This window comes from Triturus cristatus, chromosome 10 (assembly GCF_964204655.1).
Source record: "Triturus cristatus chromosome 10, aTriCri1.1, whole genome shotgun sequence".
In the NCBI taxonomy this organism is placed as follows: domain Eukaryota; kingdom Metazoa; phylum Chordata; class Amphibia; order Caudata; family Salamandridae; genus Triturus; species Triturus cristatus.
In genome coordinates, this window is record NC_140593.1 from 892,430,946 (window position 1) to 892,447,557 (window position 16,612).

The 16,612-nt window shown below is 46.7% G+C and overlaps 1 protein-coding gene across 1 annotated transcript in view; it reads left to right on the forward strand.

The window, feature by feature from the left end:
- Positions 1-16,612, forward strand: part of PTPN23 (protein tyrosine phosphatase non-receptor type 23) — a 558,626-nt gene that overhangs the window by 184,702 nt on the left and 357,312 nt on the right. Inside the window, exon 10 of the mRNA XM_085628617.1 lies at positions 6,756-6,812. Coding sequence (XP_085484743.1) covers positions 6,756-6,812 — 57 coding nt within the window. The remainder of the gene's footprint in view (positions 1-6,755; positions 6,813-16,612) is intronic.

Sequence of the window (16,612 nt, forward strand, 5' to 3'; positions counted from 1 at the left end):
ACGCCGGGAGTCCCTCGGGGTCACAAAGGAAGAGAACGGAGTCACCGGGCTCGGTGTACTCAGTGGTGTATACACCTCCTCCTCCTCCTCCTCCTCCTCCTCCTTCTTTTTCCTCCTCCTCCTCCACCTCCACCTCCACCTCCTCCTCCTCCTCCTCCTCCTCCTCCTCCTCCTCCTCCTCCTCCTCCTCCTCCTCCTCCTCCTCATACCATTCTGCCTCACACACCGTCGGGCCCGCCCGTGGCCCCGCCACGGTCGATGTCGTTGCCTAGGTATCCGACGCCGCCGAAGAGAACTCCGAGGCCGCGGCACCAGGTTACGCCACCGTCGCCTGCGCGGCCGGATGAGCGGCCGAAGCCAACCAGATCGCGCTCCCGCTCCGGATGAAGAGGAAGATCACAGAGCCGTGGACGGTCGTCATCGACATCTGGGCGACGCCGCAGGAGGCGCAGAGCCAGATCCCGCACCCAATCGTCTGCCAGGGACTACTCGCCGACGCTGTCGGACTCGCCAGAGACGGGAGTATCGCCTGTCGACAATTTAGTCTCCTTCCAGGAGGTGCTACTGAGGGGTGCGGCCAAGCTAGGGATCACGGTGACGGTGCCAACACCTACGACGTCCGTGATCTTCGAGACGCTGCACAAGAAGCACCTGCCTCGCCCCCTGCTGCCACTAGTGCCGGGATTGGTGGAGCCCGCTACGGAGTTGTTCCTCACTCCGGCGGTGACGAAACCAGCCCCCTCAAGGCTCCTGAAGAAGTATCGGGCGCCGGAATCGGACCCGACCTTTCTGAGGATATACCCGAAACCGGACTCGGTCATTGTGACGGCGGCAAGGAAGCAGCATGCTACCACTCCTTCCTCGACAGTGCCGCCTGATAAGGATAGCCGTTGGCTAGACTCGGCGGGCAGAAAGGTCTGTGGGACGGCTTCTACCACCATGAAGGCGGCAAGTGCCGGGGCTCTGTTGGGGCGCTACGACCGTGCCCTATGGGAGTCTCTCCAGCAGTACGCGGAGCTGCTGCCTCGCGACAAGAAGGAGGACTTTCTAGAGACTTTGCGTGAGGGGATGCTGGTGTCAAATCAGATTATCAGCGCAGCGACGGATGTGTCTCTGTTAGCGGCACATGGATATTGTCATGGCATCAACCAACGGCGTCACGCTTGGCTTCGCCTTACCTCACTCAAACCGGAGTCACAACAAAGAGTGGCCAACCTGCCTTTCTCGGGGGAAACCCTGTTCGGCCAGAATGCGGACGACGAAATGGCCCGCATGAAGACAGAGGCAGAGACCCTGACGACTGTCGGGTTAGAGAAGCCTGAGAAGAAAAAGCGCTCGTTCCAGAGACGGTTCGGGGCTGCAGGCAGAGGGCGTGGGCAGGCCTCGGGACAGCAGCAACAACAGCAACAGCAGTTCCGGAAACCCTTCCAGAAGCGCCAGAAGGGTAGAGGAGGCCAGCAGTCCGCTACAGCGACCAGGGCCCGGCTGGGTCTCGGCCCTGAGCGATTACTTCCCCTGCAACCGTTACCCACTCCAGTGGGGGGAAGCGTTCAATTTTTTTCTGGCAGAGTGGAGAAAAATTACTCAGGACAAGTGGGTGCTGAATATTGTTTGCAATGGATACAGTTTTCGGTTCATCAGCCCGCCTCCAGCGATTCCGCCGGAAAGCTCACAGTATCAACTGCGAGAGCTCCAGGCGGAGGCAGACATCCTGTTGAGGAAAAAGGCGGTGGAAGACGTACCTCTGTCTCAAAGGGGAAGAGGTCTGTACTCTCGGTTCTTCCTGGTTCGCAAGAAGGACAAGAACAAGTTCAGGCCCATTCTGGATTTGCGGCAAGCAAACAAATGGATTCGCAGAGAGAAATTCCGCATGCTATAGTTGCACCAGATTTACCCTCAGCTGTAACGAGGAGACTGGCTCTGTGCCATAGACCTACAGGATGCGTACTTCCATGTGCCCATTGCACAGAAGCACAGGAAGTTCCTGCGATTCCAAGTCGGCGCCAATCATTATCAATACACAGTACTGCCATTTGGGCAAAAGTCTGCGCCCAGGACCTTCTCGAAGTGCATGGCAGTGGTAGCTGCACACCTGCGGAGGAACAAGGTGTTTGTCTACCCGTACCTGGACGATTGATTGATCAAGGCCTTCTCCTTCTCGGAAGCACAAGCGCACTTACAGAAGACGTGCGTTCTCTTGAACAAGCTGGGGTTGCACGTCAACATGTCCAAGTCTGTCCCGACTCCGGTCCAGTGCATACAGTACTTGGGGGCCTCCATCAATACGCTGTCAGCAAGCGTGTCTCCTTCGGAGGAGAGACGGTTATCACTCCTTTGGAAGGCTCAGGCTCTTATGACCGCTCCATCGACGACAGTGAGGAAGGTGTCTTCGCTGCTGGGATCGATGGCCTCATGTATCTTCCTCACGCACGGCTGCACATGAGACCACTGCAGGAGTGTTTGGAGGATCAGTGGGATCAGAGGACAGGTTCTTGGGACGACAGGATACGGCTGTCTCTGCATGCTCTTCAGTCGCTGAAGTGGTGGTGTTCGGCGGAAAATCTCCTCAGGGGGTTCCCTTCCACAAGGACATTCCCACGCAGAGTATCGTAACGGATGCGTCTCTCCACGGCTGGGGAGCGCATTCCGGAGACTTACAGATACAAGGAAAGTGGTCCCCGTTGGAGTCGACGTACCACATCAATTTCCTGGAACTCAGAGCCGTTTACTTGGCATTGAAGGCCTTCCATCCGTCCTTCCAGACCAACTCGCTGCTTGTACAGACGGACAATACAACCACGATGTATTACCTCAACAAGCAGGGGGGGTCGAGATCACGCACTCTGTCGCAGGAGGCGCAGTCGATCTGGCACTGGCTTCTAGCCCGAGGACTGACGATTACGGCCACGCATCTGCCAGGTGTGCAGAATGTTCAGGCGGACGCACTGAGCAGACTGATTCAGGAAAACCACGAATGGGTCATAAACGACGAAGTACTAGGGGACGTCTTCGCAAGGTGGGGGACTCCAGACGTAGATCTGTTCGCCACCGTCGAAAACAGCAAATGCCGAGTCTTCGCATCCAGGTACTACCAGCGGGGGACGCTGGGGAATGCGCTATGGATCGACTGGTCGAACAGCTTTCTGTACGCATTTTCACCCATTCCCCTGATTCCGGCGGTGCTCATCAAGCTGTCCCAGTCCGGGGCGCGGATGATCCTGATTGCCCCGGAATGGCCCAGACAGTGGTGGTTCACGGACCTGCTTCACCGGTCTCTCCTTCCTCACATACGGCTGCAGTGTAGGCCGGACCTTCACACGAAGTTCGGGGGGCAGTTGGTGCACCCCAACCTCTCGTCTTTGAGTTTGGCGGCATGGCTCCTGAGATAGTGCAATATGGCCATTTGAACCTACCAGCAGATTGTATGGATATACTGAAGGAGGCTAAGCGACCTTCCACTAGAACGTCCTATGCTTACAAGTGGAAGAGGTTCTGCATCTGGTGCAAGTCCAAGCACTTTGACCCGACGACATGTAAGGAAGATGTCATCCTTCCGTACCTTTTGCATTTGGTGCAGTCTGGCCTTAATTTCCATTCCATTAAGGTCCATCTCGCTGCTTTGACTGCTTACAGGAAATGCCCTTCACAGACTTCCTTCTTTCAGATCCCTGTGATCAAGGATTTTTTGGAAGGCTTGAAGAAAGTGTTCCCTCCTGTCAGACTTCCCTCGCCTTCATGGGAATTGAATGTGGTGCTGTCCAGATTGGTGAAGGAGCCTTTTGAACCTATTCACAAGGCTTCGTTGCAGCACCTGTCTTGGAAGGCGGCGTTCTTAGTGGCCAGGGTGAGTGAACTTCAGGCGTTGTGTTGCCTAGAACCTTATACGGTATTTCATGCTGCTAAGGTTGTTATGCGTACTCACCCTAAATTTCTTCCTAAGGTTATATCTGATTTTCATGTCAACCAGACCATAACTTTACCTACGTTTTTTCAGAATCCTCCTTCTCCAGCGGAAAGGTCTCTACATTCACTGGACGTTAGGAGGGTGTTGAAGTTTTATCTTGATAAGACCAAAGATATTCGTAGGTCAGACCAATTGTTTATCAATTATGGATCAGTCAGGACCGGTCTTGCTACCTCCAAACAGTCCATCTCTCGGTGGATTGTGTCCTGTATACAATTGTGTTACCAAAAGGCTAGTAAGACCTTAGGGGGTAAACCTAAGGCTCATTCCACCAGGGGCAAAGCTGCCACGACTGCTTTGCTGCGTAATGTTCCGATTGCCGAAATCTGCAAGGCGGCCACTTGGAGGTCGGTCCATACCTTTGCTGCGCATTACTGTCTGGACACGGATGCCAGGGCAGATGCTCAGGTTGGGCAGGCTTCGCTGCGAAATTTGTTCGCACAGTAGTGGTATTATTTTGTAGTCTTCTCCTCCGCCGTTTTGGTGTGGGGATGGGCTTGCCAGTCTATTCACTAGATTATGACTATACACAGAGATCCCCTACTACAGAAGGAGTAGTTTATTTTCTGGAACTCCAGTTCTGTAGTAGGGGTATCTCTGTTATAGTCCTAAGCGCCCGCCCTCCTCCCCGGTGGAAAGATAAATGTTAATGTAAGGAATGCTACAGGTCTGGCGTGTTACGCCTTCAAAAAGAACTGAAAGTAAAAGGGACCTGCTGTGCATTCTGGGATACTGGAAAAGTTCTGGAAAGTTTTCTTAAAGGCACAGTATCCTGTTCTGAGCCACATAATGGCAGCCTATGGGGCTTGTCTGTCCATTCCTCCCTCTATATCATTTCAGAGGCTTTTGCTGGTAGAGGCAGGTTTTTCTCTGTGGAAAAAGCTGGGCAGGCAGTGCTGTTGGTGGATGTTGGTGGAATTTTCTAGTTGAAGTACTGGACAGTGTAGCCTGTGGATATAGGCTGCATTATCTGTCTTTGAATCCTCTCTTAAGTGTAGATGCAGGTCTGCATGGCTTGAAAATTTAAGAGATTATTTTTATTGCTCCGGGGTCCACGCACATGGGCGGGACTATTCACTAGATTATGACTATAACAGAGATACCCCTACTACAGAACTGGAGTTACAGAAAAGAAACTACTCCTTATGAAACATCACAGTCCAGGGACTTTTGTCAGCCCAGTAGCAGGAGTACCACTTCAACTTCCTGGAACTCCTTGCCATTCATCTAGGCCTAAAAGCCTTCTTTCGTATCATTCAAGGTAAGGTGATGCTCATAAACTCAGACAGTATGACTGTCATGCACTGTCTCCAGTCGTTTTCCCTCACCCAGACTCAGTAGCAGAAAGGGCCCTTCATAAACTTGATTTCAAAAGACTCTAATGTACTACATTGATAAAGATGGATCTTTTCGCAAAACTCAGCAACTCTGTCACAATATCAAAAGATGGCATGGCTAGATAGCTAGTTAAGTGTATCCAGACATGCCACCTTAAAGCTAAGAGTTCTCCCTTCTCTCCATACCATACTGTACTTGGAAGAAAATGGAAACTGTGGCTTTCTTCCAGAATATTCCCAAGCACCTAGACAATCAACCCCACACACTTTTACTAAACACCACTGTGTGGATGTTCTGGCCCGTCAACAGGCTAGAGTTGGTCAAACAGTTTTAGGAACTTTGTTTGTCTTTTGCGACATCTGCTGATTAGCCACCGTTTAGGGGAGCACTGCTGTACAGTCTATTTAGCACGTGTATCTACGGCCACTCATGCTGTGAACGGGCTATGTTACTTACCACGTAAGCATCTGTTCGTAGCTTGTAGTGCTGTAGATTCACATGTCTTCCTGGACTCACAAATGATTGCACTGTCTCCAACATTTACAGTTACCATTATATACAATTTGCATGGCCACCATGTTTCACACTAACACTCCATACTCACCCGCTGTGTGAAAACCAATCTAATAATGGAGTTGATGTCCATGAGCATGGCCAACTAAGGGGGGAGTCATAGTGTACCTCGTGGCTCGAAAAGATCTTTAAAAAAAACAAGTTTCAGGTTCAGAGCCCTACACTAGATGACAGATGTATGCAGAGCATGTGAATATACAGCTCTACAAACTACGAACAGATGCTTACAGTTTAAATAACAAATTATGTTTCATGTGGAGAACCCCCTTAAGTACACTTCATCCAATTTTAAGAGTGTTTTATCCTAATTCCTACAGCTTCTACCTGTAACTTGGGAAAAAACATGCCTTACAAAGGTTTTTGAATACTCCTGTACTTTTCATGATTTCCTTGCCTCCAGGATATTTACTTACTTGTAAAAAGTGCACATGGGTAAATCAGTCTATAACTGTAAATGCCTGTTTGATGGATACCAAATGGGTATTTGCGAATCTATCCTGCAGTATGAAGTTCTTAAATTACCTTTTCATCCCCTTGTATTGTGGTACTTTTAGTATGATTGGTTCACAGCTCCCACAATGTAGGTGAAATGAAATTCGATTGTTTACACAAGGTGTCATGTCAACATGGTAATTGCTGTTACTATATGTACGTCTTCTTATCGGAGGTGTTGAAGTTCAGGACACAGTTCAATGTTCTGCCACTATGAGCTCAAGTTGGTGCTATGTCCTCTCACAGAAAGTCAAGCATTCCATTTTTTAAGCTGTTGGATTCATTACAGATTTTCTGTTCCTGATGCATTCATTATGGTACTTGGGTGTTGAGGTGAGAGAGTACCACGTGTTCTTTTGACATAGTAATTGACCTTTTGTTTTTTCAGGTTGCCTACTTTCAGAGTGCTCTGGATAAACTGAACGAAGCCGTCAAGCAGGCAAAGGTAATATTCACTCACAGTTTTGTGAAATGATTTTAATTTTGTGGGATTGCATCTATTCTAGCCAGCCCATGAATAATTTGTTAAATATATTTTATTTAAATTTTCCAAAAGATAAACGAAAAAGAAACAAAAGCATCAAGTCACTCCGGTATTCAGAAGTAAATACAAGGGATGCCAAAGACATTATTCACTTTTTACAATTTAGACACACCACTTGGGTAGTTTTGCAGGCATAATACCAGTGGACTCTTTTCTAGTAACATAAAGCATTTGTTCTCTATTACTGTTGCGGTTACAGTGTGCGTTACTCTCTGATATTTTCCTTCGCATATCATGAGAGCGAAGTAAGGTTACATTCATTGCTTTTCAAATCATATTCTGCCAGATATACCCTTAAGTCTCCGGGTTTCAATTTAGCAGGTATAAGTATGCTGAAATTATCAGACAATGTGTTACAGTATATCAAATCTTTAACCCAGTTGGTAATTGTCAAAAGGGGGCCACTTCCCCAGCGCCTCGCCACAGGTCTGTTCGCCAGGAGCAGCACCAGTGCTGTAGCCAGAGTATCTTTCATATACCCCAAAAGAGCTATATAATGGGAGCTAGAGCCCATGTATTGTTAGTATACCATGGCTTATGGTAAAATAAAGACGAATAAGGGAATACTCAGGATCTATGGGGGAGATGTGAGGGATTAAAATAATGTCATGAATTGTCGGATATCAAGTTGAAGTGAAAAAGATCCACAAATAAAAATAAAGCATTCTATTTAGTCAAGCTGTGTGGAAAATTTTAAAGATACTTTAACTAGCTATACTGAAGCATTGTAAGAAAATAGAAACATTAGTTGAAGTATTTGTTTTTAAATAAAATAGATGTTTTTCCTCTCTGCACATTTATGCAATTGGCATCTTTGTTTAGGCTTTAGCAGCGAACATCAAACTATAAAATTATTTAGAGGTTACAATAAGGGGGGCCCATTGGGCACCTTCCTTGGCATACATAGACATTAGAATATCTCCTATGTGTGGGATCCTAGAACACTTTGGATTGGTACACATTTAATTTTTGCAAAACATGAAATACATTTTGACGCTGTAAACTATGTTCGTATCATGTGTGGCTGTAGATACACATGCTCTGCATACTCCTGCTATCTAGTGTTAAACTCGGACTGTTGCAACTTTTTTTTGTTCAAAGAAGTCTTTCTAGTCTCTCTGCCATCTGTTTCGGACGTGGATCAGTGTTGCTCCAGATGTTTGTTTCCCGTCGGGAACCCTGATACCGTTCTCTTCCCTCCTGTCACTGAGAAGACTTTTAGATGCCTTACAGTTCAGTAGCTTAAGCCTCCATCTCTTTCAGATGCGCCCCTGCCCTCGATCCCTGGTCGACCTTGAAGCAAGCCCTCGTAGTCAAGGAGAGGTTTAACCAGGGGCCTCGACCCTCCGTGGTCCTTGAGGTCAAAATCGGGTTTCTGCATTGAACATTCGAAGCAGAGTCCTCCATCAATGCCGAAATCACCATCAACTCTAAGGTTGTCGGCAACCGACTTCCAGAAAAGTCCTGTCCTCGAGAAATTGTAACAGGAGCTGGATAAGAGGCTGTGCTATCATCATCCATCCATGCACAGGCAAGATCTCTACTTTGGAAAAGACTCTGCTTAAGAAGAGCAGTCTTGCCTTTGAAGATGTTCCACTTGCTGACTCATTGCCGCCTCTACTGCCCTCCAAAAGACTGTTGCCCCTACTCCTCCTCCCATTGCATCACCTTACCCCCTCCACCATCACTACCTCCTCCCTCCCCTCCTATTACTTTTCTTCAGAGGTCACCAACTCCTACTCTGACACAGGCAGCGCTAACCACTGCTCTCCAGCAGAGGACTTTACTTCTCATGTTTACTTGCATCCCACAGATGATCCTCAGGAGGATTACGCTGTAGATCCTCATAGGGACCCAGATCTCGACCATATCACTATTAGGACCTCCCTGTCTGATGTTTGTGCTGTACCACAGGTTAATGCCAAGGGCATGCAGAGATGTGTGTAAACTTCAAGTTCCAGGTTGTCTGGTGTTGGCGTCAGATGGAAGACTTCTAAGAGAAGCCTCTGTGGAAATGTCTGTGCCGAACGATGTCAGAAAATACAGCCAAGGAGAATTAATGTACATTCAAAAACATGAATGTAGACACCCTATATTGAAATAAGATGATGGTGGGAGAACACCTCTGCGTCTCTTTCCACAACCAAGTGTTACCTGAACTTCTTTCAGCCAGTTAAGAGTGCAGATTTGTGGATGATGAATGTTGATAATTTCCAGATATAAGCTACAATCAGAATGAGTTGAGGAATTAGGAAAGCCAGCTCTTTGCCAGTGTGATGACGATAAAAAGAACCCAAACAGGAAAGAGGTTAGCTTGGGTTCTTTCACCAAATACGAAGCGACATCTAGGGGACTAGGTGGAGGAACATAACAATGTTATAATAACAAAGCAGATGAATATAAAAGAATTAAGAATGAATCCAGTACAGATCTTGTAGATTCCAAGTCGTACATTGTTGCAAAAAAGCATAGAATCATGCTGTACATATTTCTGCTTTTGTGACACTAGACCACTGAATACACCTGAGCCCTTATAAGTCCCAATTTTTAATAGAAAAATAGTGTTCACTCTTAGGACTTTGTCTATTAAATTCATCGGGCGGTAGGGAGGGTACTTTTCCCTCCATACTCCCCTTTAGAGAATCTGTTCTGGACTCCCTTTTTACCGCTCTATTCAAGCCGTTTTTGCTAGATGTCCCTCTGATGTTGTAAAGAAATCTTAAACCTAACAGTGATGCTTTTGTCTTTGAGTCTATTAGGGGTTACATGGAACTGCATGGGTGCTTTCGTCTACCACTGATGTCAGAGGACCACTGATACTAGGGCATTGCATTTTGACAAGTGCCTTTAGAGGCTAGCAAAATTGAGCAATGAAAGCTTACATTATGTGGTCGAAGCAGCTAGAAAGTCAGGTAAAATTTGATGGAGTAAATATCTCAATAATCTCACTATCTAGCACATGCTATACCTTCGAACAATAATAGAATATTGTTTGTTTTTTCCCAAACCATCTTTATTGAAGTTTGATATCCCCTCTGGGAGCACAAATGCCGCTACATTGACAATTACAATGTGTGCAGGAAATTGCCCTCAAACAATTTCGTGTTCATTACATACTGAAGGATTACGATGGCCTGATGATTCCAAACAAAGTCAACAGAACTTAAAACGTGAGCCTAAAATTCCCATCTACATAAAGGTAGACCCAAGTGGGATACAGAAATATGCGCAGCACACCCAACTGTAGGGATAGGGGGTGGGGGGGGGGGGGGGGGTTGAATGCTCAAAACACTGGGAAAGAACTGCAGATCGAATACTACATTAACACTGCGCACATATATTAACCTGCTTTTCCTGAGGGAGGGGTGAGGGGGGCTGGGAGAGTGAAGAACTCGAGAGGAACAGATCTGGCATGACTAGAAAAAGCGCTAACTTCGCAAAGCATGTTATGGCATGTCAAGAGGAGCTTTCGCCACTGTCAAGGGTCCCCTGTAAACTGAAGAGTAGTTTCTCCCATGCAGCCGCAATGGGTTTTCTCCTTAACCCTCTCACCTCCTCCAGCTAACGCACTGTAGCCTCTGCCTCTGCCTCCCCATACCCCTCCCCCATTTAATGATAGCTGCATTCCAATGCACCGTACTCTGAAGCAATGAGACCTTCTAATTCATTGCTTTCTTATGATGGACCATCTTCAACGGCAAATCAATAAATCGATAAAAGTCACCATCCAACTTTCGACGCCTATAAAGGCCCAGTAGACAACTAGCCACCTTGTCCAGATCCAAATGGCCAGTAACACGAGTCAAGACTGTGCAGACAGCAACCAATTGCGCATGTTTGCTCGGGCATGCCAGTAACATTTGCAGAATATCTGCCTTAGGGACATGGCAGCGAGGCAGGCAGGAGATGTAACAGAGTATATTCTATGTAATCTGGCTAGAGTACGATAAGCGCTATGTATAATGTGGTATTGGATGAGTTGAAAGCGTCCATTGCGGGAAACCTTGTACGTATGCCAATATCCTATCTTATACCTTCTGGGTCAGCCCACGTCCTATATCTCACTCCCAAGTGTGCCTGAGAGGAGTCAATGGCTCTTGAAGCGTGTGCAAGAGTGCTTTTGAAAGCCAACAAACCTATCGGCTTTCCTTACCTATAGTGTGCAGTGTCTGTGTCAAAGGATGCAAGCAGGCTCGGTGTCGGTAATGCCCCGCATATGCTCTTGTGCAACCCGCAAGGCTCCTGTGCATCAGGGACTGACCTGCAGGCAGACCAGTCTACTCCGCCGGTAAGTCGAGGCAACATCACCATTTTAGACCGAGCCACCCGGCCTTGCACAGTGAGCGAGCGAGAACGCCAAAAAGCAATCTGAGACTGCAAGGAAGTTATCACCCTCCTGAGGTTGTCTCCGATTAAATCACGAAGCACATGATAAATGTTAATACCCAAGTAGTGAAAGATGCTCGGCTCCCACCTGACCATATGTGTACCAACCGCAGTGCTACATGGAGGGCATTACGGATAAATAAGAATATTAGAATATTGATACTCAGATAAAAAAAAGCAAGTGAAAATTCTAATGCACAAACTTTACTATAATGTTTACAACTTTGCACCAGATTTTCTGTAAGTTTTCTGCCAAACACAATGGGGCTGCACCCACATTTACTTGGGCGAGTTTCGAAGTTTTTGAGACCCATCAGGTTTGCGGTTTTTAATCAACAAATGTTTCATTGATGAGACTTCAAACAACACCAACACAGGCCAACTGAAACCAAAGCTGTGAAGTTTCTAGTGAAAATAGTAAAACCTTGCCACTGAAAAAAATCACCAAACCTCAGGATTTCGAATCATCAAGTTAATGGAGGTAGTTTTAGGGTGTCAACTTCTTGTTACTGCTGATGATCGGATAACTGGGTGCACTCAGGACAAACTCCAGATCCCAGCTTTGGACCCACCAGATCTCTCCAAGTCTTAAAAAAGGAGTATATGTTGTCAATACCGACTTGCATGCCACTTGCACCCATAGTACAGGGGCGCTCTACAGACCCCAGTGATTAACCAGTTACAAGTGGGGAACTGGACATTAGTGCTTACAACCAACAACAAATGCAAATGACACTATTTCTGGGACCAAAAGCAGTTTGAAGATGATTCAAAGGCTTTGGAGTCATGTCGGCTGGCTCTAGCCAATAGCTCATGATGGAAACTGCCTTAACAACGTGGGCTGAGCCACGCATTTCATTTCCTCACAAGACAAACCACGCTTGCCTTACCCACGCATATACGTGGTTAAGGCAGTGTGCACTCTAGATGCTGGAATCTGCGGGCAGGAAGAAGGATCGGGAGATGGCGCCGTCTGTGTTTTGGGGTGGCAGTTTTTCAGGGTGGGAGTAGTTTTTAGGGATCTGGGGGTGTCTGGTTGTTTATAGGGCAAGGTCGGGTTTTAGGGCTAAGGGTGGGGGGATCTGGGGGTCTGGGTAGTTTTTAGGGCGTGGGGTCAGTTGTTGGGGCTCAGGCAGTTGGAAGGGATATTTTTCAGGGCTGGGATAGTTTTAGGCCTCTGGGCGGGAGGAGGCTGGGTCGGGGAAGTTTACATTTGCAGGGGACTGTTTTTAGGGCTCAGAGTGGGAGGGGCTGGGATCGGGGTTGTTTCTACTGCTTGGGGTCAATTTTTAGGGCTCAGGGTGGGTGGGGGAAAAAGGACCATTTTCAGGGCTGGAGGCAGGGGTGTGATCTTAGCCACACATGTCCCTTTACCAATCATGTCTTAACCACGAAATTGCGTGGTAAAGACATGGTCGTGGTTGAGACCGCGTTGTTCAGGCATGCGTTGTTGTGGTATGCGTTGTACCATCATACAACCATTCATGACCTCCATGTTCTTCTGGGCCTATGAAATGGCAGATATTGTACAGGGAATTCTGGCACTGTAGAGGATCGCCAATAATGATGCACCAAAGAGACTGCAGCTTCAAAGCCTAAGTCATATTTGCCTTGCTTTAATGTCTTTGCCTTGCTTCCATGCCAACTAGACTGCAAGAAGATTTTCAAGACTTTTGAGTGGTCTTGTGTTCTTGGGGTATCCTCCATGATGATCTTTAGTTATCTTGGCGTCAATGTCTTGCGGTGGTCTTGAGCAGCTCAGCTTTTCACATGACAGTCTGTCCCAGCACCAAGTTGCCAGGAATCCAGGCTTGTTCCCTGCCTGAGTGGGGCACCTTCTTGGTTCTGCCCCTGGCAATGTGTCTACCCAGTACTTACTTGACAGGTTTCTTAAATATCTGGACAATATACATGTCATAGACATGAGTGAGCTACTGTTTATCCTTCTTTGTTTACCAAGTGGGTAGAAGCCCTTAGCCACCTAAACTTCTGCATTCTTTGTGCAATTAAAGTTATCTTCTCTATTAGGAGAAGGTGCATATTCCCCTGTTTATACATTGTTTTCGCATTCCTTTTGTGCAGCGGTTACAGGTCAGCCCATTTTGAACTGATCAAGGCTGGGCAATTATAGCAGCCCAGATAGAAATCCTAGTAGAATGACGCTTCTTCTTTGAAACAGCCAGCAAGATAGGAAATGAGTGGATATGGAAGTTTCAATGGAGAGGGATAAACCTACGAGTGAAGGGAATGGATAACAAGCATTGAAAATGCAATAGGTCTCGCCTTTGATTAAGTTAAAGCCATTTGCTTTGCTAATGGTATTGTATAGCAAAGCAAATGGCTTTAAGTTAATAAAAGGCAAGACCTATTGCATTTTTAATGCTTGTTTTTCCTTGCATGCACCAAGGCACTGTTTACAGTTTGGCTCGGGAACCCCTCTCTCTAGTATCAGAGACCCCATATTTGGAAAACACATGTTTTTGCTGTTTCCTATATTTTCTTCAGGATGAGAGTGAGTGTTGCCTCCTTGCTGTTTCTAGGAAAACTTGCCTTGCCTACGCACAACACGCGAGTTTCCCAAATGAAGGCATGGCAGTGTAGAATACAGGGCCTGGGTCCCCACTTCTCCCTGACCAGGCTGTTGGCAGATTCGGATCTATCAGGGACTGTGGTCTGACCTATGTAGGAGGGCCAGTCTTTAATTCCGGCTTTTGGTCACTCATCCTGAACTTGGCTAGCATATGTCCAAGAACTGTATTTAATGGGACATCTAATGAGTGATGTCACAATAGCTTTAAGAAGCCAAAAGAGGCATCAAGGAAACAGACGGTCCAGAACCCTTATGGTTGGTGACCTCTGATAATGCAAGACTGGCTAAAAGGACAGTAGATTTTTTTATTTCAGTGGATGGCCCCTATAAGAATATTTTGAAATTGTGCAGCTTTCTAATCTCATGCATTTTATTCGAAGTAGCCCAGCTTGTTCCAAGACCCTCTGTCCCTAGCAGGAGGGCTGTACACCTCTGCCCCCAGCTTTGACCGCTAGAAGACTACTTAATTTCATAGCAGGGTCCAGCAGTAAGCCCTACAACGCCCTTGGTGTGTCTCAATTATTATAATATTTTTTTTTTGTATTCTAGTGTTGACGCTTTTGGTGGTGGAAGGAGCAGCCTACACATTTCAGGAGCATCATATATTAGGTTTACTATGCTTGCAAAGTCTAGCCAGATTCTAAAACATCTGACACTTCAATTATGGAATCTGCCTCTGAGATGAGGTTGTGGTCACTGGTTCACCAGACAACCGATCTATAGCAGCAAGAAAGCGCATAACATTGACTGCTGTACTGAAAGCTCTTGCCTACTCTTTTTTAACTGTGTATTGAATTAAACAATCACATGGTTGACTACTTTTTCGGTCAGATTTAATCAAAGAGGTAAATTAATTACATCATATTTTTCATTTTTCAACAACTGATAATTTCTTAATTAAAAAACTGCACCGTGATTTGAACAATACCCTTGTTACACAATTTAAATACAACAATTTTGTAAGATTTCGACACCCTCAAAAATGCAATATTTAGCAAAAAAGACATTCAACTCTTCAACATTCATACCCACTCACACCCATTCATATTCCTCAATATATACAAAACTAAGTGAAAACTGTGTCGAATGACACGTGAAGGCCATCCAGAAAGATTTTTGTACTTTCGTTGCCTATACTCTTTCTTTTCTTGAAAAAAGGTTTTTTTAAGATGATCGGTTGGCCTTGGCTCGTAAGGTCTACGCGTTTCGGAACCCTTATCTTGCTGGGAACCTCATCAGGACCAATGTACTGAAATAAATAAACAGAAAATTGTTTAACCAATGTCCTGTCTCTTGGTGACTGTGGTGGCTGCACTATCTTTAAAATTCTCACCTGCAACTTAGATGCAGTCTGTGTCTCGCAGGGGATGTGTTGGCCGTCTACCTCTGTCTGTCAAGCCCAAATTTTTGCCTGTCAAACCAAATAATACAAGGAATACAATCAACTCCTGACTTCCTTATCATACAACAACAGATACAACTCTCTCTAAGTCAGAAGTCAGTCTGTCTGATGAAATGGCGCTTACTTGAAGTGTGCGTCAAGGTGCAGAGTCTATGGGGTCTCGGTTCTGGTTATCTCCGACTCCTCGGTGACACTGGTAGTGTTAACACCGTCCGTGTGTTTAAAAAAAATGGCTTCAAGGTTGCCAGTTGCATTCGTAACACTGTGTGTCAGAAAAAAGCGGAACTCGTAAACATTGTATCTCAGTTGGTGTTGTATGTACAGCATCGCGGGTGGTTGGAATCTCACCTCAATGGAACGAATTTCCCGCGTCTCGTTGGGGTTCTTTGACGTCGCTGCTATGCTCGGTTTCCGTTCTCGTCAAGGTGTGGAGAGTCTCTGGGGTCTCGGTTCTGGTTATCTCCGACTCCTCGGTGAAACTGGTAGTGTTAACACCGTTCGTGTGTTTAATGGCTTCAAGGTTGCCAGTTGCATTCGTAACACTGTGTGTCAGAAAAAAGCGGAACTCGTAAACATTGTGTCTCAGTTGGTGTTGTATGTACAGCATCGCGGGTGGTTGGAATCTCACCTCAATGGAACGAATTTCCCGCGTCTCGTTGGGGTTCTTTGACGTCGCTGCTATGCTCGGTTCCCGTTCTCGTCAAGGTGTGTTCTTGAATAATTGACGCATCACGTGAAGACGTGACGTCAGTCTGATTACTTCTGGGAAATGTAGTTCTTGGGAGCTGGTGGCCTCTTTTTTGTTATTTAACAAAAAAACTTTATTTAGTCCGGCAAGGGGGCGTAATGATGTTTAATGTTGATCGCTAAAGTATTCTTAATATGGTCTCGAGATCTCCGATCGGACACCACTTGTCTTGTAGAGTCCATTTTTGAGTTGTAGTAAAGACTGTTGTATTTCATTAGCCAGGTGGATGAGCATGACGCCAATCAATCAATCAATCAGTGACACTTATAGAGCGCGCTACATACCCGTAGGGTCTCAAGGCGCTGGGGGGGGGGGTGCCGCTACTGCTCGAACAGCCAGGTCTTCAGCTTCTTCCTGAAGGAGAGGTGGTCTTGGGTCAGGCGCAGGTCGGTCGGGAGGGAGTTCCAGGTCTTGGCGGCCAGGTAGGAGAAGGACCTTCCTCCTGTAGTCGCTCTTCGGATGCGGGGGACGGCGGCGAGGGCGTGGTTGGCTGATCGGAGGTGGCGTTTGGGAGCGTAGAAGTTGATCCGGCTGTTGAGGTAGCTCGGGCCTTGGTCGTGTAGGGCTTTGTGTGC